At 38.8% G+C, this 26385-nt stretch overlaps 1 protein-coding gene across 1 annotated transcript in view; it reads right to left on the bottom strand.

Annotated features, from left to right (window-relative positions):
- Positions 1 to 26385, bottom strand: part of LOC141906513 (retinoic acid receptor gamma-like) — a 36412-nt gene that overhangs the window by 4450 nt on the left and 5577 nt on the right. Inside the window, exons 2-6 of the mRNA XM_074795843.1 lie at positions 25969 to 26102; positions 12054 to 12163; positions 6780 to 6995; positions 2422 to 2666; positions 1629 to 1770 (exon numbers count right to left, since the gene is read on the bottom strand). Coding sequence (XP_074651944.1) covers positions 1629 to 1770; positions 2422 to 2666; positions 6780 to 6995; positions 12054 to 12153 — 703 coding nt within the window. The 5' untranslated portion in view covers positions 12154 to 12163; positions 25969 to 26102. The remainder of the gene's footprint in view (positions 1 to 1628; positions 1771 to 2421; positions 2667 to 6779; positions 6996 to 12053; positions 12164 to 25968; positions 26103 to 26385) is intronic.

Genomic DNA, 26385 nt, shown 5'->3' with positions numbered 1-26385 from the left:
AATCCCACACTAATATAACTTTCAGCTAAAACTATCAATCTATTCTTCCAACATTTCGACTAGATCCTAATATGACCTGAAGATGACTATTAGAATAAAGTCGAAAAAATATGTAAACTCGACCGCCGATCACACAACTATATCTGTACTTCGATTTCCGATTTCAAAATCAAATCCCCTGTTTCGCTCCCGGCAGGTGTGGTGGGTGTGTAAGGGACACTCAATCAGAAAATCAAACGAAATTTACCAACCAAATAAATAACAGGGACAATCCCTATTTCAAGATTTAAAAAAAAGAATATAGTCGAAATGTCGGATGAATAAATTGATAGAAAGAAAACTTTTCGGACTTTATCTTTGGTTCTATTAGTGTAAGATTCTCTGTATACCGTCACAACATGGAGTGTTTCATCAATTGGTGAATAAACAGTACTCTTCCCAACGACAAGGGCGATATAATTTGGAAAGGGCACATTTGTAGGGGGATACATTAAAATGAGAATATGGCTATACTCCCAACTCATTTCCAAAATCTGAATTTTATTCGGCGCATTTAGAGTTTGGACACTGCTAATCGTTAAAATCATTGAGTTTCGCAGTTTATCAGCTTCCAACCTTTCCAAAGTCACTAAAGAAAAACTAAATCGCATTGCCTAGAACCGAAAATACAGTCTGGATCTGCTCCCGCCTAGATCACAGAGATAGAAGATGCAAAGATAGCATTTGCACCGTGCACCATGCACCATTATTTCTAAACCAACTTTGACGCATCAACTTAACACAACCAGTATACAACCATTGTCCACATGAAGATGTGTATTTGCATTTATTTAAAAATTAGCAAATAGGATTCATGACTTATGGCTCGTTAAGTTATATAGAATTCATAAACAACCACCACTTTAGACTATGAACGGGGATAATGAATTCAATTATTCTAAAGCAAAGTTGGTTTGATACCAAACCCTGATGAGTAATACGTAGAAGCATGGACGCTATTTAGGGCTAGATAAGATAATGGGCAGGTCTGCGAAGCTAGTCGTGTTAGTGACATCTTCAAACAAGTGACTCATTACTAAGTCAGTCAATACGATCAAATTGTATTCACTGATTGCAGGTACAGCAGGTCAACCAATCAGTAATCTGAATTGTTTATGCCCACAAACCAGGATAGCGTCATATTTCGATAATAGGGACTTTCCGTAAAATAGCAACTGTCAACATAATCGATGACAGCCGTTCTTCTGTAAAATTAGGGTGGCCACTTTTATTATTCGACTTGCGTTTTCCCTGACATGCACGTTGTTTGCTAAGAATCCAATCAATTTACACAGTCAAACATGAAAGACATAGACGGAAACTGTTTGATTATATGCACGATCTAGCAGTCGGAAAAAATTTCCCTGATTTAAGTTGTTTTTTTTTTACTTAACTCCTTATTCCCTAACTTTTTTAAAGAAAAGAATTTCCCACAACATTTTTTCTGATTTCCCAGGTACTTGGCCACTCAGAAGTTGTTTCGATTACGTGAATACTGGTTTGCCAATCGCAGAAATGAATTTGGGTACGTGGGTGGTAAAATCAGGCAGACGCTCCGTAAAATATCAATGATCTACGAGATCAATTACCTTCTTTCGACATTCCCTTCGCAAAACATTTCTGAAGTCGACAATATTGACAGCGATTTCGCGTCACTTTGTTGATCACGCAACTTTTGTCTTTGTGACACGTGTACTGCATGTTTTTCTGAACGCTTCGACGAAAGAAGCCCTACAACGAACAACAGATCAATGACATGAAACATCGGGTACGTAATGGCCAGTAGTAGCCAGTAGAGGAGATTGAACTGGTCAGCTTTACAAACATATTAAGGATGGGAAAGGAATCATTTCTTGCACCTAGTGAAAAGGCATCACGATACTCCCGCGGGATAATTTGAAAATTTTGAGCTCTGTCGCACAATTCCTTAAGAACATTTCTTAATCCTTCAATGAAACGGATGCGAAATTTCTGACAATTTACCGGCCACTTAATAAGGATGTAGTATGGACTTATTAAAATTTATCAAAATATGCCAAAAACGCTCAGCAAGATCGAAATAATTTCATTCTAGATTATGGATTAACATCGCGGAACCGACCCCAGGGGCCAGTTGCGCAGTTGTGACTTAAGCCCAAAAGTGGTCCTTAATCTTAAGACTGGTTTTAAGTTGTTAGATTGGCTATAGAACTAAGTGGGTCTTAGACCGGTCTTAAGTCTAAGCCATGACTATGCAACCGGTCTCAGGGGCTAGTTGCTCAAATTTTGCCTTAAGATAACTATCAAATAAATACCATTGGTTACAAAGCAGTCTTATTTGTTACGACGACAGTTATCCGCTGGATTACTTAAACCAACTTCTGAGCGTCATACGAAACCTACCTTACAGCCTTCGCAGGAACTGACGCCGTAATGGTAACCTGAGGATTTATCGTTGCATACTACGCATGGTTTATATATACGAGGCGGCGGCGGAGGTGAACACGCCGGACTTAGCTCGGTCGCCGTCGTCGTGCCCGAGTTCGGACTCGTCATACTCTGTTGTTGCTGCTGTTGTTGTTGTTGTTGAGGATTGTGCATGTATATCGAGTTCATCGTGGAATGCGGTACATACATCTGTTGATTTGCTAGAAAAACAAATCGAAAGCGACGTTTTTCAAACGATTGTTTTTTTTTTGGTGTAAAAATAGAAATAACAATTTTGAACGCTACTGCCGAAATATTCTAATGAATTGTCAGTCGTTCAGCTTGATTTAAATGAACATTTATCATTAACCCTTTCCTATCTTGTAGCTAAATTGTTGGGTTAGAAAATGATTACGGAATGGATGCATTGCATAGCGATATGGGTATGTAGACAAATGAATATCAAGATTACTTCACATATTGGTGCACCGAACAGTCGGATGATGCTGAAATGTTATGCGTTCCGAGAAACGACCCCGGATAGTGTCACATATTCATGCTTTAGATGAATTTAATTGTATTCATTTGTCAATTACCCGTATAGCCTATATGCCAATTAACCCCGGTTCCAGAAAATGGGGCCAAATAAAGACCATTCAATAGATTCAAGCCCATTTTTGAATGAGATAAAAAAATACTGGTAACTATTTTCTTCATAATAACGAAATGTTATATCAGCACTTAAAAGCAGTGTATCATAATAGACAATTAAACAATATAATCAGTGACAGGCATATATAACCAATATCAGGGCTGCCAAAATCTGAAAAGTGCTATCAGTAACAAATATTTTTTCATCGAAATATGAAAGAAAATGTTCAAATTAATCAGCAATCAACAGTAAGACAATCAGTAACATCTTTCATTTTTCTACATGTATCAAACAAATCTAATCAGTATTTCTTGTTTTAAAAGAGTAACAAATGCTGAAAATCAGGAACACTTGGCAGCTCTGCAATATATATTTTTGATAGAATCCCCTACCAATTCCGTGTACATAGAGAGCGCTTGCGACCTGATGTCATAGGATTCTATTCTAGAATTGATTTAAAATGATATCATCGCCCAAGAATTCCAAACATTGAATTAAAGAAAACTATTTCCATCTCATATACACGCTATGATATATACATATATATAGTAAGCACGAAGCCGAAGCCGAGTAGCAACTATATGTAAGCAAAAATTCATCGAAAGTGAAACACACGAAACAGCCATAGCTTGCAGAGCACACTGATTCTAGTTCATCGTAACACACTGTCCTCGATAAAAAACAACACACAGCGATGATCAGATAACTATATACAATTGATACAGATGATGTGGGCCATTCATAAAGTAGGATATTGAAAACGACAGAATGAACCTCGTTATTTTTTCACTGTCGATGTCAATTCTATCATTTTCCCCCATCCATTATAAGCCTTCATTTCGTGTCCAAAATTACCATATTCTGTCCGATTTACAGTTCTCGTTCATTGAGTCCATAATTTTTTTTTTTTGCAAAATGTGAGGAAGGTGGTAAATAAAATGTCTAATAGGGAATTTGTTCACATATTTCAACGACTTTCTCATGGAGGTGGATTTTGGCTTTATTTTCAGTAAAAAAAAATTTGATATGGAAGACTGTTAAATGCGTGTCTCAGATGTCATGGGGCCCATTTATTTTTCTTTGAGGTAAATGAATTGCGGTGACGATGAGTCAACTTCGCATGAACTTGAATAGAAAAATTTAAACACATCGTCCCAGTGATTATCTAAGGCAATCAGCTCTGTGGCAATCATCGACTTTCTGGTTCTCTTTTGGGCGCAGAATTTTCCTCTATTGTATAACGCATTTTCGAATTTACTACCGATTCCGAATACAGACATTCCGAATACAGACAATCTTGCCAACCACCGAGTAGAATGGAAGCAATCTTGCCTATTAACGTACTACTATTGTACGGAAACAGCATCAGTGACCAAACTCGTGTACCTCGATTGGCTTTATTAGAAATGATCTACCATTGTTGATCGTGAAACCCGACGATATGTCAAACAATGGTCAAACACAACGCAATTGTTCAGTACCAAGAACAGTTAACAATGTGACATGCTATATGACCGTCGTTTTAAGAGACCTTTGCATAATATGTGACATCTTAAATTCTATACAAGACGGCTGTGTAATGAGTATCAGGACCTTTTAACATCATCAAGTTGCCAACTGCCATTGGATCTGTGAACCCGCTAAGAAAACATGGCTATGAAACTATCCAAACACGAGACTAGTGAAAATATGACCATGTCACAGTGGAGGCAACCAGCCTTGAGTGAGGCCACTACAGATGTATGAACTGTTGTTGGGTTTTTTTAGGTTGTGTGACGTAGAAATTGCACCTGAGATTTGAACCAAGCAGAAAAATCATGCGTATCTACTGCCAAGTTGAAAACCAGTTCAAAATATTTTCCAACTCAAAAGCTTGAAAGTTTGTTGTAGATAAAGCCATAGCAATTTGAACCACTTTTGGGGAACTTGTGTTTATTATGATACGCATCATAGGCCTACTACACAGAAAGCAGTTCGGATACTAACTGAAATGACGGGACGGGAATAAAATGAGTTTTAGGCAGGTTTTGATCTAACGTATTCCATTTTACGAATAACTGATCTTGATTACGAACTCCTGACCAGCCTTTTGCCAGGTATACAGACTACCCTATACCGGAATGAATAGAGCCTTTTCCGGTCAAGACGAACACGTCAGAAGAGAATTCTAGAATCGTTAAACACCGATCGAAACCTGCCTTAGTCAAAGCATGAATATACATCAGCATTATAAAGTCAAGTAAAAAACATGTACGCTGATCGTTGTCAGTCTGGTATATTCTATCTGCATACAGCTATTGTTGCGAAGACAATTGCTAGGTTTCCCCATAAGGACAATGAATGAACTCATCTTGAAAGCACCACCGAGTATTCTACTGTACTGCGGATTTATAGTCTCACTACTGGCGGAAGAGCCTTAATGAATGAACGCGAATAGATGAGAAGCAGTATCACTAGCTGATTTAACGGGCAACTGCCTTCGTATCACACTTCATATGGTAACAACGCCGGCGAAGAAAACTGGCAACTCAGAAACTGCGGGTAGTGGCTGAATAGTAGTCAGCGATGGTGAATATTCCTTATAATGAATATCACGAAATTCATACCTCGCCGAATACAAGCGAGAAGTGTTATATATAATACCATCAAATACGTTACCTGTATGACATAAAGCCTAACCTGCCTATAGGTATAAATGTACCCATCAAAAATTTTTTCGGATACGGCCTGCTTCCGACACCACACCGTACGGTGGCGCAACCATCAATTTCCAGGTTGACCAGGCGAGGCGCGTACGGCGGACTTTATGCTTGTCATTTTAGAGTTATTCAACTCCGTATGCCCGCTAAAGACTGTGGTTAACCTTGGGTCCGGTTTCATAAAAGCCAAATTCATGAACTCTACCAGCAGTCTGTTTTGATTTGGCTTCCGACAGTCTTATCCGATATGGATAGAAAGCTTAGAGGAAACTCTAAATAAGTTTCTTAGACACCGAAACTGTATCATTACAGTCCTAGAAACTAAAACCGTTTCCATGAGGAACTTCGGCTGGTGACTGGGATGATTAATTAACGTGGGTCGACCAGGTGGATTGTCAAAAATTAATCCACATTCCAAAGGGTTAAAAGTTTAACTCTCTAGGACCTTTCACACTCCCAGGGGCCAGTTGCTCGAAAGTTGGTTAAAGCTGTTTCTCGAGACAGTTTGTCTCTGTGTCTAATGCGTTAATTGTTGTTTGTCTCACTGTCATGTCACTGCTCGTCACCTTTGTTTTTGTATCATTTTCCATGTCTCCACCTGTCTCGTATCTCAATGTATATAAATAGTTTGTGTGTAAAAATAAATCAGTCCAGTTTTGGTATTCCAAACTGATAGTTCGCTCGTTACTCTTTCGCTCTGTTCCGGATTTCCGACATCGACCATTCTTCCAGAATAGGACAGAAAATAGCTTTGTTAAATATGCTCTAGAAAAACTAGATAAAACACGTATACCAAGATATACTACTGAAAAAATCCGATCATATCACATCGACTGAAGTGAAGTTTATCGAGGAATAAAGCGTGATACACAAGAAAAGATGACGAAAGTTACCGTCTTTCTCTCGCGAATTGGTGAGCTACCGATCACTCATCATCATCGGCACCGGACCGAACCGACGACACCCGTGTAACACATACATACCATAATTATGAAAATACGCCGTCTTACCCTGGTCCGTGGGTATCGCGATATCGATTTGCGGGTGTGGCAGCGGCGGCTGCTGACAGTTCATCATCCCGTTCATGTCCGATAGGCCGGTCGTATCGGCGTTGTGGAACGACGGCTTCACGTCGGTCACATGGTCGCTGTCGAAATTGTTGTCGAGAGCGAATCGCAAAAAGTTGCTGCCCATCAATCCTGCAAAATTAATTTATGCGCATTAGCAATTGATATGGTTAGCTCAGAGCTACCAACTCTGAAATATACTTTCAGTAACAAATTGAATTTTTTCAGTAACGTTTCAATGATATGTGAAAGAAAATGTTCAAATTAATCGGTATATTAATCAGTAATCGACAGTAAGGCCCTCAGTAACATCTTTCATATTTTTGAATGCATCAAACAAATCAAATCCGTATTTCTTGTCATGAAATAGTAACAAATACTGAAAATCAGGAACAGTTGGCAGCTCTGTTAGTTAATCAAAAGCAGAAAAACTGGTCGATGCCCAAAAGCCATGATCACGCGCATTTTTGGCCCAAGCATAACTTGGCTGCAATGACCAAATTTTAGCACGGGTCAAATCACTGCATATGAATTGCAACTGCTTCCGGAAGTGATTTTGACTCGGGACCCTGATCCGTGCCAATTTGGCCCAGGCCAAATCATCTCCATGTGATCCCAGTTAATGCTACCATTCGATGGGATCTGGATATTCTCTGAACTAATACACGAACTGACCAAGTCACGGTTTTCAAAGGCCCCTAGTTAAACATGCCTCAGACAATTACGTGCAGATGGTAACTCAGTCCGATTTGACTTTCTTAACGTGATGGGAAAGGCTTAAGTTGGATCTTTTTTAAACAGTCTTATCACAGGGGGATGTCTGATTGAGTGTTGCTGAAGTCACACGTAACCATCTTAATTGCTGTGCATGTTTAAAACTTGACTATGCTCGTGTGCTGCCTTGAAACCTTGTATGGCACTTATTAGATAACAAGAAACATTAATGTATTCACTTATTTTGGTCAAGAGTAAATACCAATCAGTGTTTTCTCATCAGTAATTGGCATCCTTTCTTTCAGTGTTTCTTGTCTCACTGTACATGACAGTAAGCGAATCATCAACACATATCAATATGAATCTGTTTCATGTTTCCGGTTGATTGCTAAGGTATCTAGGATTTGAACCATATCCTTTGCCACCAACTTGTATTCATCATAAGGTTATTTTACCATGGAAATTATTACCAAGTATATAATTTTTGCTTGCCATGTATAAATCGATATTGCTAGTACACTACACTATGGTGTATTGATGCAATTAGTAATTTTTTTTATCTCTAATGAAAGACGGCAGGACCTACATAAAACCCAGTTAAATATTAGTGACTAACAATACACCGCATAGATGCATTATGGCCGCATGCCTGTTACTCAACACACTGGGGTGGAATCTTTAAAAATTTTCAAATCATCTCCAGCAGATATTAATTAGTCAACACTGAAAGGGCTTGGAGTAATCAAATGATTTATTTGATTACTCCAAGGAAATGGTTAAGCTGGTTTCTCGGGAATCATGCCCCGTCATCGCTAGCAGATTCGAAAATCTCACAGGCTGTCATATAGGGTGAAGCCTTGTCGAAACATCCTTGTTTCCCCACCTCCCCCCCCCCCCCCCCCCGGACACATTTACTGCAGTATCTAGTTTTAGAATAACCGCCTCAAGCAAATATACAAGAGGCACTCTGATTAGATCTTCATGTATTTGAGCATAATAAGATAACTGCACAACTGGTCTTACACGGCAGGCTTTTGCCATCGAAGGCAAATGGGAACAAGAAACTACGGTATCTGCTTAGAAAAACGATTGTCTCGCTTTATTTTTTACTTTTTAGAAATAGTAGGAAATCATATCACGACAAAAATGTTTGAAATATTTTTCGGAAAAAATCTTCTTTACAATTGTTTGCTCGCGAGAAAGATCAACAAGCACTAATGTATATCACTCACTCGTCATTTATCAGAAGCCATCATGCACATTCATCGCTTATACACACAAACAAGCATCTCTCGTACACATGCGGCTGACACATTTGATGTCAATCTATGAATGTGTCGCATTAAAACGTCGATGTTGATCCGCGAATGCAACTGAGACTGCGGCTAGTGCTGGCACAAATGACGGAAATTTTCCCGGCAAACGGATGAATGCGCCACATCGATCGATAAACAACGAAATCGCGATTTTCGATTTCATAATCGATGAAATAGACCATTTTTCTTTCCCCTGACGCGTTTTAATTTCGCTTTATTCATATTTCACTAATGTAATAGATGATACTCATAGCCGGTATAAGGTATCGCGAGGGTTGCAAATATCGAAATACGCGACGGAATCGATATATAGCGAAGAAGATATGTCTGAAGAATATCCGTGGCTTTTAACGATGGACATTATCAACGTAGCAGGAAGTAAACGATATTCACTGGCTCTAATAAGTTAAAATCTCGGATTTCTAATCTGAGGTTTAACGACGAGTCGCACAATATCTCGCAACATGTTTGATATTGCGCGACGGATAATCGCACGTCGCGGTGAAATCGCTCATCACAACCACCGCTGCGTGTCGTTATTTTAAAATCTAACCATGGTTAGGACTATTAGATAGAGGTTTTTTTTAAATCTTAAAATAGGGAATTTCCCTGTTATTTATTTGGCTGGTAATTTCGTTTGATTTTTTGATTGAGTGTCCCATACAGACCCACCACACCTGCTGTGAGCGAAACAGGGGGTTTGATTTTGAAATTGGAAATCGAAGTACAAATATAGTTGTGTGATTGGCGGTCGAGTTAACAGAATTTCTTTTAAGAGGATTTTATGAAACAATCATATGCCTAAACTAGAGTGCGCTGAATGAATACTATCTACGTACCCTTGATAGGTCGAAAAAAATATTTTCATGACACTTTATATTGCCACAACGCTAGTCGCGACAAATGAACCGATTTACCATTGCACGATATGAAATATTTTTGACATTGAGCGACTAAATCCTTTCTTCTGATCTATGAAGTCGCCTCCTGATTGCAGGCTGCTGGCGATCGACTATCGCCCATGTGCGCATCAACCAAGTTCATCCAGGGCCTCATTATAATGTTGCAAAATGAACGGAGCTTCAAAACCAATGATCATTTCAACCATCTATAGCCGCATTCATACTATGTTATTTATAGAAAGGTCTAAATTTGGGCTGACCTAAAAGACTGATTGAGGTCCATTCTATCAAAATGGACATTTCCCTGTGTATGCATAGAATCTTATCTTAAATTGCCTGTCAATCACTGTGTTGTGTCTAGCTGGACCATGGATAGCTGCTGAGCCATAATCACAGAGACGATTTGGTCCAGGTCAAACTGGCCTGGATCAGGCCCGAGTCAAATTCAGCCCGTGCCGAATTAGAGAGCGCTTCATCTCTATCACCAAAACCACTCGGGCCACTGCGCCTCTCCTATATATACTGTGCATTGTTCCCACAGTTATATAAATTCAAAATTCCCAAGTTTTTCCCAAGTAATTCTTGGGTGATTTTTCAATTTTCCCAAATGGAAATGAACACATATCGTCATCCAACAGTCAACATTTTAGCGGTGACTGGTTGATAAAGATGATTTTCAAGGAAAATTGCTGAAGAAATGTGCCCTTGGCAAATGCAATATGTGAAATGTAATGAATTTCCCGAGTATTTCCCTGATTTGAGGGAAATTTTTCAAATTCCCAAATATTTCCAAACCGGGAATTATTTTTTCAAAATTCCCAAGTTTTTCCCAATTTCCCTGTCCTGTGGGAACCATGACTGTGACAAAGCGAGGTGGGTCACTTCCAAAACCAGTTAGTGCTCACACATAATAATTTGACCTGTGCTTAAACTTTACACGGGCCTTGTCTGAGGTTTTTGGTCTGGCCAAATTTGGCATGGGTCCATTTGGCACTCCTGTGAACAGTGGGCCCATACCAGAGATAGTTGTGCGATGGCGGTTTTTATGCTGAGTGCACAGATTTGACTTGGTACATTCTCAACTGATCCATTATATGGGCAATATTAGAAGGGACCAGTTAATGAAATTGGTCTGGGGTATGTTCATGTCTATTAACTGTGACAAAGTCAAGACTTCCAAAGATTATAAGGCGTGTTCAGATACATGAATTCTACTTTTAAGAAATGTTGCCTCTCTCAGCAGCGGTCAGAAATCGTTTTAATTGTTTAACCGATATCACAGATGACACGATTCGAATAGAAACATTCACATTATATCCCGACCCCCTACCGCCTCATCTCCCAGAATGAAATTTCATTAAAGCTCATTAAGATCAGTTTTATGTTTCTTCTGAATATAAAACGTCTCGCTCGATCGAGGATCTAACAGCTCGATATAAAAGAGGAAGGAAATTCAAACTGTTCAGCCAGCAAACGTTTGGTATAATGCCATCTGGCATACCACGCTTTATGAAACTAAATCTAGCCTATCACGATCTTTTCTACAATCTACACTACATTTGACCATATTCATTTCATTCTGTATGAAAACTTGTTTTGTTCAATTTTCTTTTACAACTCAACATGAAAAACACTATATACAGTATACATGGTTTGACAATATATTGTCAAACCGTGTTACATATTGGTCAAAAGTACCCAGCCAGTAGTAGAAATTCAACAAATTGTTGTTCACTTAGCCACCTCAGATTTCTGGAGACCACTTTGACATGTTTTAGGATGATGTAAATGGAAAAATATTATCATGGCATCCCCCCCAAAAAAGAACTTTCCGAAGGGTATTCTAGTTGTTCTACAATAATCGATCACTCGACCTCATTTGTGAATTATTTACAATAAATGAGGTCATCGGATCACATTGGTTTCAAAATGGCCAATGTCCTCGGGAACTTCCCTTCCTAGGGTTCTGATATTATAGAAAAAATAACTATTCAAAATGTGTCGAGCTCGAGTTGCTGAGGTCAGCCATGATAAAGCTATAATTTCCCCTGAATGGCCTTTTTAATAACTTTTTGATAGGATATTTCATTATATATCATGTATATGAGGCCTATACAATATTTCTACCATTTTGAGTACCACCTTCAGCAATGGATGAATTTCCAGGCATTTCATTCTTATATCAGTTTCACCCCTTTCTTCCTGAGTTTGAGGCAAACGTTGCCCATATTTTAGTTAAGATGTTAACATCGTCGTACCTTTCTCATCATCATCCAGCTTATCGCGCTGTACTTCTCCATGAGTGTGGTACATAGCCAGGGGCTCATTCATACTCTGAGGTCTCGACAGTATATACATCAGTCAGAATCTACAAAATAAATCGAGAAAGAAAACATCATTTTGAATTTCGCTTGGCATTAATTCGCAATGCCCCAAACGAAGGTATCCCACTTATGATCCCTAAAAACCCTGTCTCTTCAAAATTCAATTGATTTACTTTTTCCATACATTTCGTGTTCGGTCCATTTATGAGTTAATGATCTCATCATTAAACTAAATCCAGTCGGTATTAAGAAAAGTGAAAATATCTTTTTTTGAATATCCGAACTTCAGTAACTGATCTCGGTGAAATCGTTCATAAAGCGATGGCTGCGAAATCGGAACCGCGCGCGACAACAGCGATCAGTTGACAATCGGCCACAGTTGTGCTGATACCGACATGCGGTTTGTGTGACCATGAACTCAAACTCATCATCGTCGAGAATAATATAGCTTCGATCAACTAGGCATCGCATCATGGTAATTAGCATGCAGGCCGTCGCCGCTTGTATCTAGATTCAACAATGTCCTTAAATATCGCGCGTGTCCGGCCAGACGGTGGACAATCGATGATGCCGGCTATCATTAACCGAATCGATTATACCGTACATAACAACGTATACAGCGGCTGCGACAGGGTGACATGTCCTCCAACGGCGACACATGCTTTAAGAGTGCCGGATAACCAGCGATTTATCAATATTTGATAACTTTGTTATCGAAAATATTATATACGCAATACGAGGAGAGGACCCCAGTTTTCGGGCCGAAACATGACGCAACGTATTTTCGTGGATCGAAATCCAGTAGGCGGACTTAGATGACAAGTTTTGCCGAAATATGATGTGAGATGATATCTTCATTAGTGACACGTGTATACGTATATTCATTTCGATCGTTTACAATTTTTCTCAACACCCAGCCATCACGGGTGTAAATGTCTCTACAAATTACGGTTTAACAAAGTATTGTGATACAAAATACCGAGTTTGGCCCAAACATTTATTTCTCGACGTCTTTCATACCAGGCCTCGGACACAAAACCACTTACTTCCATTCGACGATTTTTCATTAAATATATAAAAACTGCCATTAACGATACCATTCAAATGGAACTTAATTAATGATCTATTCGTTCATTTAGCAAGATTCATTTGTACCAATTTGACAAAAGACATCTAATTTCATAGAAAATTGTGACCAGACTGTTTTATTTTCTGCCAGTTTCTTTCACGCATATCGCTCGAACCCCCCCCCCCCCGTTAGCAGACAAAGCTATCAAAATCAAGCACGCCGCCATCGACATAAGTTTTAGTATGCTAGATAACTAGAACCCTGACCTCTAGAATCACCCGTTAGCAATCGATAATTAACACTAAAATAAAAAAGAAATACTATAAATATCCGATATTCCATCAATTTTTGACCAGAGATTTTTCAAAACTCGAGGGGAACAACTCACCAATTAACAATCATTATCATCCCGTCCGAGCGCGCGAATGTCTGAACAGCATCTGGCGTTCTGATACGGACGAGCACCGGGATAGATCGATCGCTTTTGATTTTCGCCCTATTTTCGTGCGACCCCCGCGCCTTTCAATAACAACAATCGAACAAAAAAAAAAAACAGCCCGCCGATCGCGCGAAGCAGAAGTAGATAATACGCGATTCTAATTTGGTCACCTAGATAGCTGACGACGACGATGACGGAAGCAGAATGCTAGCGCGCGGTTGTGGTTTTTCTGAGAACACGAAGAAACATGAACTAAAATAACGCATCGCTTTTCTTTTTTAACCATCAAGACCCGAGACTGCGGCTTATTTTTGGTAATCAGGTCAAGGTCAAAACGTTTTTTTTTTTTTCTAAAAATAACAGAAAGAAGAACGGTATCCGAAACTTCCGCAGACACTAATTCACAAATGATTTAGCGCGAAACTTCAGAAGATATCATTAAGGAACGAAGGAAAAAACAAACGAAAAGAAGTCTTTCGAGATGTCAAACATGGGGCAAAAACAAAACAATCTGTATGTATTAAATTAGGCAGCCAACAAAGTTAATCCCAATCAGTCACTTGCCGGTTCAGACTGGTTGGAAGAAAAAATTCTGTAATTTTGACGATCACACAACTATATCTGTACTTCGATGTAAGGGACACCAAATCGAAAAATCAAACGATTAACAGGGTCAACATGCCATACCATAATTCGTCAACCTCAGAAAATGGGGGTGTGAATTGTGTGAATAATCAATTCTCAATTTTATTTCATTTTCCTGATTTTCTAATCATTTATCCAGCAAACTCAGCGAATAAGGCAGCAATAGCTAGCTGTGACCCTCTACACCAGCATATAACTATGCATAATAATCATATTATATGGGAAGTGATATTCCGTGAATCCGGTATATTTGACATTAAATAGTTCGAAAATCAATTTCATAATGATTATAACTTTATAATTTTACTACGGGTTATAGCCTAATTTAAAGTTTTAAGTTCTACATTCATGAGAAAAGTTGCACGCATTCAGGCTATGAGGAAGGATGTCTCATGTTAGAGGTGTTATAAAAATATGAAATATGAAAATCTATTAAGAACATGCAAGGGTGGGGGTTCAATTGGGATTAGGGTGTGTATAATTTGCCTACACATGGCCTAAAGTTATTTTACGAAACAATAGATTTTTGTTCTTTTCGCCTGTCATAGACCCATCATTAATGAGCTGCGAGCTTCTGTAGATGGCTTAACCACGCTTCCGTGTCACGACACTTTCCATTTTTGATCGAAGAATAAACAGGGCGTTCTCTCGTCAATGAGGAAGCACTGCCATGATCATTGACTACTAGCAAAAATATATTCAGGGTTCCTTCAGATCGGTCATTCCAGATTTCAAGGAGTTTTCAAGGAGCAAATTTCAACTTTCATATCTGTAGACCCCTAAATCTGTTCTGTTTATCTCGGTAAACCATTTAATTCGGTGTAATCTGTGTGAAATCTATGTGTATATAACTAGGCCTAGAACCGTAAAATTTACTAATTGCCAATTTCTCAAAATTCAAGGCATTTTCAAGGATTTTTAGGCATTTTGCTCGAATTCAAGAATATACAGGGAACTTGAAAAACATTTTTTTGTTTGGAAGGAATTTACAAGGAATCAAGGAGTCGTAGGGACCCTGATATTACAGGCGCTATGTTAGAATTTACCAACAGAGCTTGATGTGTCCAGATATAGGCTAATGATTAACTGCAGTCATCAACATCCGTTTAATAAATAACGGCCAGGGACTCATAAATCGATCATTAAGATAGGAAATTCTAAAATACTCAGGGCGACATCATGCAGGGCCAGTCATAAATATCTGTAGCCAATTCGGCAAGGTGCACTCTCATTTGGATGGTTCCAAATTTGGCACGTTCCGAGCTATTTGGAATAGTCTATTAAGTGATAGTGTAAACACTCGCTGTTTTGCTACTACTATGAACAGGGAGGTTGTACAGAGAATCCCACAATGATAAGAAAAAGTCCGAAAATGTAACTTCAAGATAGTAGTTTTTAGTTTCTATTTATATTTATACTCACTATTGTTGTTTATCATTACCCTTTGGTTTGCTTCCCTTTAATCTATTTTAGCGTGTAACTGTTTCTACGTTAATTTTCCTTTAGTTTGTATCATCTCTGATTCCTTGAATTAGTCTCTGTCTCCGGATTGTATATATGTCTCATAATTTTTGTAGTATCTCATTATTCCTGAAGATGACTATTAGGATATAGTTAATAACTACTATCTCGAAGTTACATTTTCGGACATTTTCTTATCATTGTGGGATTCTCTCTACATCGCGTCAACACGGATATAGTGTTCTATCAATCGTGAGGGAGGTTGTACCTCCCTAAGTAAGTTGAAGTAAGCCACAGCCAATTTTGATACCTCCACACTATCAACCTCGTAGCCTTTCATTAGTAACCTATTTTCTCGCATTAGTGTGTCTGTCTATCAGAGAGCCATTCATAGACTATGACCAATTCTTCGAAAACTTTCTTAACCGGATAGCAAAAATATTTTTCATTTGTCCAATGGTTTGGTCAGAGGAATTTTCATCACGCATTTTAAGACTTTCAAGCACGCAAACATATTCGTTTTGTTTTATAACAGCATTGTATGAAGATGTGTCCTTAATTTCTTTGTTTATGGAATAGACCAGCTCAACGTAAGTAAATATAGATGATTCAAACTTTTACATTTGATTTCAGTAATTTTTGAAATCAAATATTTCCCCAGGTCCGGCAAATATTGTTCGCAAGAATAACAAGATTTTCACAATATAGCCTCAGTACAAAAGATGCTGATTTTTCTATAGTAATAAGACAAAAACTGAAACCACACCCATTTCGAGTACAATATGGCCATAGGCATTATTTTGTGAATGTTTAATTGCACCCTATGATCTTAAAGAACATAATAAATGTCGATTCATATCTGAAGATAATGGAATTTATCGAGTTTTCGAAAGGCTATCCACACAGTATGGAGGCCTTAATTTTGAAGTTATGATTTTTCTGTAACATTTAGGTATTAGGACTCGTGCTCCGTAGTTGTCTCCTGAGTTAGACGCAAAGGGTTAAAATGTGTTCAATTCGAATTTTTTCAGTCTAAAATTTAAACCCAAGAACTGTGGAACCGAGTTCAGTTCTGACGCGAGTTAACTCTGTAATTAAAATGAGTTCAGTTTCGATCAACTCTTGGCAAATCTAAACTCACTGCAACTAGTAATTTTGGTTCACTTCTCAAAAGATTTCAATTTCGGGCCCGGGGGCACTAAGGCCAGCCTGTTGTTTTCGATTTTCATGAATTTGTAGGTTGTAGGAAAATACCCTTTCTGCTTCAATCTAATCTACACAGTACACGCATGATTTAGTCACACAGACAGGCAAAAACTTCGGATCAATTTGTTTTTTCCTTCGTCTCAATGATTTGCATGATTTACGCGGTACAATATTGAATAAGGTTAGACGGTTTTTTGTTGAATGAAATAAAATTGAATTGAATGGACTTTAATTGAATTTGCAGTCTAATGGGGCAATGACAACACTACAGGATCCCATTTGCAAGAATTCTGGAATGATCCACTAGGTTCGCTTATGGTTACTGAGCTTTAATTTCTTCTACATTTCAATAAAATTCTAATCAACTTTTCCAATAAGTGAATCAATTTTCAGAGTTATCTTTTACCAACCATGTACTGGGTGGAGAAAATGAATCTAACATCTATGTGATTCGTAGCAAAAATCAGTTCATTTTCAACTTTTTTTTAGGCTTCCAAATATGAAATCTTATCAAACGAGTCATCTGATAGATATAAGATTCACTTTCTCACTCAGTGTATGGAATAGATTTTACTGAGAATTGATTTACTTCATGAGAAAAGTTGACTGGAATTCAATAGGGAATTTTCCAGTTTCCAGGAGCCATTTTGAGGCGGTCCCGCATTGTTGGAATGATTTTTCACATTTTTGAAACTAAAACCTTTAGCGCGATTCATTGTAGTCCATCCCCCATTTGCTTCAAAAATTTAAGTCATGCATCGTTAGAAAGGTGACAATTTCTATTTTCAGATGGTGTTTATTTTATTTTTCTCGGCTGCAACAATCGGATACAGTTACAGTTTAAAAAATATACGTCACTTTAAGGAAGGCGCTTCAAAAAGATTGGTAATTTTGTGTTATTGAATGTAACTTTTTAATGTTTTGAGATGAATTTTTCATTGAAGATAGTTTTATCTGAGGATTTTATTGATACAACATTGGCAAAAATATCTTCATAGAAACGCGTGGCCACTGGTTGAGCCAAACGCATCTGAGGATTTTATTGATACAACATTGGCAAAAATATCTTCATAGAAACACGTGGCCACTGGTTGAGCCAAGCGCAAAGGGCTCGTGAGTGGTTGACCATCGATTTTCTGCATGCGTTGTATGCTATTTTTAAAAAAATGTGAAAATCTGTCCAACAATGCAGGACCTGTGGGACCGCCTCAAAATGGCGCCTGGAAACTTCCCTATTGAAATGTAGAAAGAAATTGAAGTGCGGTAACCCGGCGCCACTAGCGATCCTGGCAGATCATTGCCGAATCCTTGCGTGCCAACGAAGCATTACCGGTATCCTATTGAAAAAAGTCTTGGCTCGATATCTACTGTAAATTCATGCGAACCCATCGGTTTCTATTTTCCATCGCTTTAAAAGCCGCGACGCGAAATAAACGCGAAAGCCGAGCGTTTGCGCGAACCTTGAAAAAAAAAACCCGGCATCGCTTCCCCGTCTTCCATCGCTTCCCCGCATTACATCAAAGTTCCGCTTCACGACGACGACGCCCCGTCGATGAAATTTTACTTTAACATTTCTCAAACAGCGATGAATTTACATTGTCTTTGTATCCGTAAATGCAGATTAATATAGAGACATACTTTGATGCGACGATATAATAACCATTTCACGCCGATCGATACCTTTGATATCGCGCCCGAGGCCGTAACGCCCCTCGCTGCGCGACTAAAGGTTTCGTTCCGGTGGCCATTTTTGGGCAGTTTTATTTTTATATCGTGACGTACGCAAAGTTCACGTAAAGGTAAATTGAAGAGAGGCTCTGGCCTCGACTACAAGGAAAACGAATAGATGATCATCATCGCGGTAAATGTAGTTTTCAGCTTTCATGGATCGCGAGCGTGTGCGCTTACTTTTTAGAACAATATCGTCGCGCCAAAATAAGCGAAGGTGACATTTGCGTTCCATCGAAGCTGGTTTTTCAAAACGGCGGAGCGATGACAATTTTCAAGTTCGAAAGCGAAATCACAATAAGTCGATATGCTTATATATGAAATCAAAGCATGCTTATACGAAGTCCAAGCGGACTTGAAATCGAGTTACGCATTTAAGCTTATAGTTTCTACACTATATCAACCCTTTATCGAGCAATCAGGCAGGAAAACATAAAAATGTGATCGCCCCACGAGGAATCATTGACACTGAATATTTGATATAGCGATACATCAGATCCCTATGGACTAATAGCCAACTTATAGATTGCAAATGCAAGTTACATGCGGACTGATATTACGGGCATCAAAATTTCTCTAACCAAATTCTCTCTTCGAGAACTGAATAAATGATCACTGAACAACTATACCCGTCCTTTTGTAGCTCGTGATGACGATTTTCATTCGGAAAGGATATTACCTTAATACTAATGAATGATTATAGAATTAAAATTAAACTAATTTGAGATATGCGAGTAGTAATCGCCCGTTTAGCGGTAGAAAGCCACCATTAGCCACAATTTCTCAGGATTTATATCATGCATAGAGGTAATGCAGTTTTCTAAAGTACCAAGTCACCGCCACATTTTAGCACCGGTCAAATTATTGCATGTGAATTGCGACTGGTTCCGGAGGTGACTCACTTCGCTTTGTTTAAGCATTGTTTAGTATAGAGTGAGTGGTTTTCATGTGAACGCACTCTCTCCGATTAGGCATGGGCCGAATTTGACTCGGGCCCGCTCCGCACGATCATGGATTATGTATGAAGTCCGCGCGTTTCTACTCTCGTAACAACACCCTCAGAAGACTTTCGGCCTCAGTCCGATATAAAGCGAAATTGTCTGCACATTCACCATACTCCTACGCCCATGCAATATTTTCTACATTTTCACTATTTTGTACTTAGGCCTACATCAGACTTGGGCCGATTTTCTTCTCGGTATAAAACTTCAGACTTGCTTTTGTTTGTATCTGTAAAAACCTGATAATCGGTTTTCAATACTAACACGTTAGTAGGATTTTGTCGTTATGTTATCGCCTTACGAAATTAATACTTGTATGTTATCGCCTTATGAAATTAATACTTGTATCTATCGAACGAATGGCTTTATGCGCCGAGAGCATTGAGTAGAACATACACTGGCCTAGACACGTACATCATAAACACTGACCAACCGCATTGTTAATCGATTTCAACTAGTGCACGGCACACTGAATTGACCACAAGTCAGTCTAGACCTCAGTTGCACATAGTTTGCAACGTAGAATGTCAGACTGGTAACAACAACAACTATAACAAATTTATAACCAACCATAATCCCACTGGCCGCGCGGGCCGGCCGCACACAATGCGCGAGAAAATTTTCATTTCTATAGGCCATAGAAATCAACCGGAAAATTGATATTCGAAAATATCAAGCACTTTCCAACTGAAATTAAACGTGAATAAAGAATAAAATCTGAGCTTTCTAATTTTTGAGCATCGAGCAGAATGTAATAATGCCTAGCCGTACAATGCATTCCTTATCCTCATCAAACCCGCTAAATCCGGATTATTTTAATCCAGATAATGATCTAGTTTGGATATCGTTAACAAAGTGCGCTTGCGCGCAATAATGTTTAAGTTAAATATATTGCTTCAGAAACATGAATTTCAACAAACCCAAATGGTCTAGATGGAGCAGGTTTAATAGTGTCTCCACGTCTCAAGAAAAATAAACGGCGAAAAAAGTTCAGCAAAATTATGAATTTTACAAACATAATCAAGCTAGATATTTTTTGGTTTTTTCCTAGAATAGATCATGGACTCTAAAACGAAGAGGGCCTGTGATCTATTCTAGGAAAGGAAGGCATAACAAAAATGTGTTATGCCTTCCTTTCCTAGAATAGATCATGGACCCTCTTCGTTTTAGAGTCCATGCCTAGATGAAGTATAAATAGACCTAAGCAAAATCCTGCAGTTTCAAACAATTGCCGCAAGAATGCTATCTTAGGTTCTATAACGATCAGAATGATATGACTTCAGTCGTGTTTTCAAATTCAAACTGACCAAAGCTTTGAAAATCTCCTAAACAATAATAGGCTTGATATTTTAGGGCCAGCAAAAGATAGAAAACTAAATACTATTCCCGTGGTAATCAATATATTTAACACTTTAAAATGTAAATTCATATTTTGATCGCATTCAACAATAGTGGAACAAACATAATTAAATCTCGCAATAGATTCGGCCAAAAATGAAAAAACCGATTATGGGATTTCTCTCGTTTTTCACCTTGAACAGGATATTGCGCGTGTCTGCTCAGACACATCGTTATTAAAACGAGTTTATGGCCCCTTACATTTCGAAGGGAAACGTTATATAATATGGGATTAGACCTTGAAATTCAATGCGAGAATCTTCACTTCTCTTCATCAACCAACTAACTACAATATCTTTAAACTCGCGATCATATCTTCACTTTTCTTCATCAACCAACGCAGTACAATAACTCGCGCAGACTTTTGCGAACTTTACTCCCGTTTAGCAAAGATCATCAAACATGATATAGGGCCTCGTTTGAAAATCATAACGATAAAATTAAGACGTAAAAGACGCGCTTCATAATAATCTAGGCTATATAAGTAACAGGCTTCAATTTTCCCAAGTCACACATATAAAACATTGGCAATTTTTGTTAAGTGCTTTGAAACTTTTCATGTATTTCCTGTACATACGCGCTAAAAATTTTCTAAATGACTTATTATTAATTCGAAATTTCTTATCGACCCGATGTACTTACCTTCTTAGAATCACACCAGAATTCGTAAATCCCAACTGTGAAATGTTAATAACGAATCTATTCCCGATTGTTCAACTACGCACAGATTGAAGTATTCAACAGCAAATGACAGCCAGACAAGCAGGCTGACGGCGCGTCGTCGACCGATCGATAAATTTTTACGAAAATTAAAGCCTATGCCAATCGTCGTTATCCATCGAACCACTCGCGCGCAAAAAGTACCGAATTCTGACCGGCGGAACGATTGATAACCCGGAATAGATTATCCGAGAATGCCGTTGTCTCTCGTCCGTATCAGGTAGTAAAATTATCACAGGTTTTAGAACTGGCGATATAGCCTAGGCTGGTGAATGCCGGAGCGCCAGCGAGCAAGTTCACTCGAAGTTCAAAACCCGCCGAGACGAAATTCATTCAGCGCAACAACAGCCGTGCGCGCAATGGTCAACGGTTTTGAAAAGCTTCGACGAAAATAGCGCCGCGCCGCTTGACCGGAGTCCGAAGTTTACGAACAAGAGACTCGCTGTCACAGGCATAGGCAGCCGCCGCCGCTCGCACTATAATTAATGATTAAGAAAACTATCGAATGCCAACGTAGAGAGTGATTTCTCAATAGATTCTATTCCGGCTTATTCATTTACTTATCATGCGCGCGAGGTGAGGAGAGAGAGCGCGCAGGGGTACGAGCATACGCACAGCTGAACTTAGAAGGCGCACGGTTCTACGACGCGCGCGTATAGGCCAGACCCGATACAATTACTAGTTGGATCATGCATATACATGTAGTAAACAACAACAATCTGAACTATTGAACTTTCTCGTATATCAGCCCGCGCAATTCACAGGTTACCAGTACTAGTGCGCTTTCAGCCGGTACAACCGAGCGAAACTCCTGCCAAAGCCAGGTATGAAATTATCACGAAAGTTAACGACTACAAACGATCAGTTTCATTATCAAATTATCACGTGTAGAGGACCGCGGTTGTAGCTGTAGGTCGCGTTAAATGAGAAATCTAGCGCTGTATCGCGTACCTCGGTAAATGAGGTCAGGCCCGGTGTAGGACATAGAGGTGGCCAATGGGCCTTTCGATAATGGCGCGATGTTTATCTCTCGGACCCCATTGAGTAATGTAGGCCTAGGCCATAAACACAAGCTCGGACAAGCCTTATTTCACTTAAAAACTTACATTTCTATTGAACATCAACAATGAAAGTAACGGCAACAGGGCTTTTTTAACTGAATATTTCTACAAATATAGTAGACCTATACACTCATTGAACTACATGTCCTTTGTTGCATTGATATTATCTTTTACCCTATTTGGTTTTATTTGTAACAGTAAAAATTCAAAATAATAGATGATACCAAAAGACAGTCACCCACTAGAGAAATGTGACGATTTAAAAGATTTGAATCTTATGGATGATTTGCATACTTACAGGCTTATTCTCTAATTACTTGGAGTACGGATCTGCCGAATGTAGGTAAACCCCCCCCCCCCGGTAAAAATCCCCCCAATTTCAGTTTTCGATCAAATTTAAAGGCCCCACACACGAGCTGAAAACTGCGTACGCAAATGGCGCAGCGCAGTTTTCGGCTCATGTGCGGGGGCCTTTTCGAGCGCATTTATAATTTTTACCCCTTCGCCCTCCAACTTTATTCTTGAAAAAATCTGTTCTCCGAGTAATTTAAAAAAGGCCTTAGGATGCGTGAAAACCAAAACATGGCTTTTATACTTTCGTTTTGAACATGAAGAATAAATGCAGGCACCACAGAAGTCGCAACTTTCTGGGACTCTGACGCTCAACATGACTGAAAGCAAAAATACATAAAGAGTATGTATTTTCGCTGAAAGGCATACTATGGACTTAGCACGGATGATTGTCAGGCGCCCGGTGTTGCTATTGGCAAGTGCAAGCAACTCCGACCAACTTAAAATTTTTTTTCGCGCCTTAACCCTTTCAGTGCATCTACACCTCAGTGTGGTGTATAAATCGGTGATGGATTTTGCTAGTACACCGCACTGCGGTGTATTGATATAATTAGTAATTATCCCTATTGAACAATGGCAGCTCCTGTCAAACATAGTGATATATTAGCAACTAATGATACACCGCACTGCGGTGTTGATGCACTATAGTGGTATTCCCGTTATTCAACACACTGGGGTGGAATTTTTCAAAATTTTCAAATTATCTCCAGGAAATTAATAAGTCAGCACTGAAAGGGTTAAACAATAACAAATATTGGTTAATATTGTCGGCAGTAATGAATTATCCATTATTAAGGATCGATAAAGTTATTTTGAATTTGAATATATCGATAATTGAATTGAATTGACCGGCAACCAGTCGATCCTAGATATATTGATGAAATAGTGCATATTCTCTCAAAAGTAATCATCAGAATGTATCAAAAATTTAATATAAGAGTTATGAAATGTATTCGATCACAAAATACACACGGCAAAATTCACAATTGTAATTGTTATTTTGAAATGCAGAACCCCTTAGATAACACAAACTAGTTATCAATGTATATAAACATTATTGTAACGGTTTTTACGGCATCAAATTAGTGTGATGTTTCCAGTTAATATACGAAGCCAGATAAATAATACATACTAACTTACTATCTATCTAACAAGTACGCCTGAGATCGGGAGCCGCCCTTGTTTCGCAACTTAGCCATGAAAGAAATAAGCGGATGTATCTATGAATTAAGCTTTTGTTGAGACCTGCGAAAGCAGCTTTCGTGTAACCCTTGCTCGTACTGCGCTAAAATGCGGTATCACTTTGAAGTACATGTAAGTAACAACACTGTAAAAGTTTCATCTTGATTCGTCGCCAAACCCGTCTTCGAACTAATGGTTACCTATCTGATACTGCCACCTGGTGGTCATTTTTGTAGCATTCAGGTAAATAACATACGCCGTCGTGAATTTCATATCATCAATGATGACGTATGAAATTTGGAAATGATCCGATTGAAACTGTAGGACAAGCAGCAATTTGAAGAAATAGAAGCTCCACCCCAGGGGCGCCTCCAGGGGGGGAGGGGGACAAATCGAACAATGGCTCAGTAACTTTGTAGGTCTCGGACCATAGAGTATTCGCACCAAATTTGGAATGATGATCATTAATTCACAGATGTAATTATACCCTCTGCATGCTGAACTTCAAGTGCGTCCTTGAAAAAATCATATAAAAAATGCGCACACAATTTTTCAATTTATCCACGGACTTAGTCCATTACTTAACCTATCGCCTCCCATATAAAAGACTTCTCCAGGCGGCAAATTTGCTGAAAACAAGCTAAGAAATTTCCCGCGAGCTGCTTTGAATAATTGGTCAAATACAAGGTTAAGATTCATATAATTCCACATTTAATATGTTGTTTTTGCCATTAATGAGATTGAAAAATGTTCAGCTGATTAGCTGGGAAATTCAGCAATTTGACCTTTTTCTAGTCGGGTGCTGGTGTTAGGACCTTGAAACACACAGATGATTTTCGCGATTATTTGATTTCTAACTATTATTAGGGGTTTTGATATCGAAAACACATGTACGCGACCGCATTTGCCACGCCAGGAAAACTCGCAGGAGATCGATAATTTACGCCGACAATAGAAAAGTCAGTCTACATAGCAGCTGAATAAATCACTCAAATCAAACAACCAGATTTGAGAATTGGTACGACTTAAACAAAAAATTAAACAGATGAATGGATACTGATCTCTCATTTGGACCATATAAAATGAGCAACGACTTATCTAAAAATCTGACGTAAATGCGAATGTTTAATGGGCTTTGTCGCAGTCACTGAATAATACCAGAGACCTACTACGATACGAGTAGATGTCAAATTCTGACATATCCCGATCCAGCTTAAGCGGGCTTAACGGTAATTTTCATAAAACTCTTCATCAAATAGCCTTAGAATCATAACCCACGGTCACAGATCAGGCCAGAGTCATATTTGACCCGTGCCTAATTAGAGAGTGCATATGCACGTAATTACTCACTAGATACTAAACAATGCTAAAACAGTGTGCCACTTTCGAAACCTGTAGCAACTGTTGAACCTGTTAAAATTTGGCTTGGGCCTGATCCGGCATTTATGTTCGGCAAAACAGGCTCAGGCCCATTTCGTAAGTACTCGTGTGAATAGTTGTTCCGGGCCTAATTTGGCATGGGCCAAAAATGCTTGTGCGATCCTGGCTATAGAGCCACTACACAAATCAACGAATAGATTCTACTCACCCGGTATTGGTTGTTAATACCTAAGTCACATGTTCTGACACGGCCGCGATTATTATTAATCCTGAATAAAAATCCGCGAATTATCATTATTGCATGACAGTCGCCGTCGCACTACATTATTACTGGGACCACACCTGAAAAATGATGGAATAATGACTTTAAAATTAAAAACTTCATATCCCGCAAAGCGTAGATTATACATGCATTTTTGAAGTTCTTCAGGAGAATTCTAGTCAGAATTCTAAACAAACTCTTCATAGAAACGCAAGGATCAGATTGATGAGCTCTTGTCTAATTGATCAGTAAACAAGAGAGGGTAAAAATTGTGATTTGAAATGTGTTTCGAGACCTGATCAATGATTTAACGCTGTATAAACCCAACTGTATGTTAATCCTGTTTTGAGCGGATTCACCATT

This window comes from Tubulanus polymorphus, chromosome 1 (genome assembly GCF_964204645.1).
Source record: "Tubulanus polymorphus chromosome 1, tnTubPoly1.2, whole genome shotgun sequence".
In the NCBI taxonomy this organism is placed as follows: domain Eukaryota; kingdom Metazoa; phylum Nemertea; class Palaeonemertea; order Tubulaniformes; family Tubulanidae; genus Tubulanus; species Tubulanus polymorphus.
This window is presented reverse-complemented; position numbering and strand designations above follow the sequence as displayed.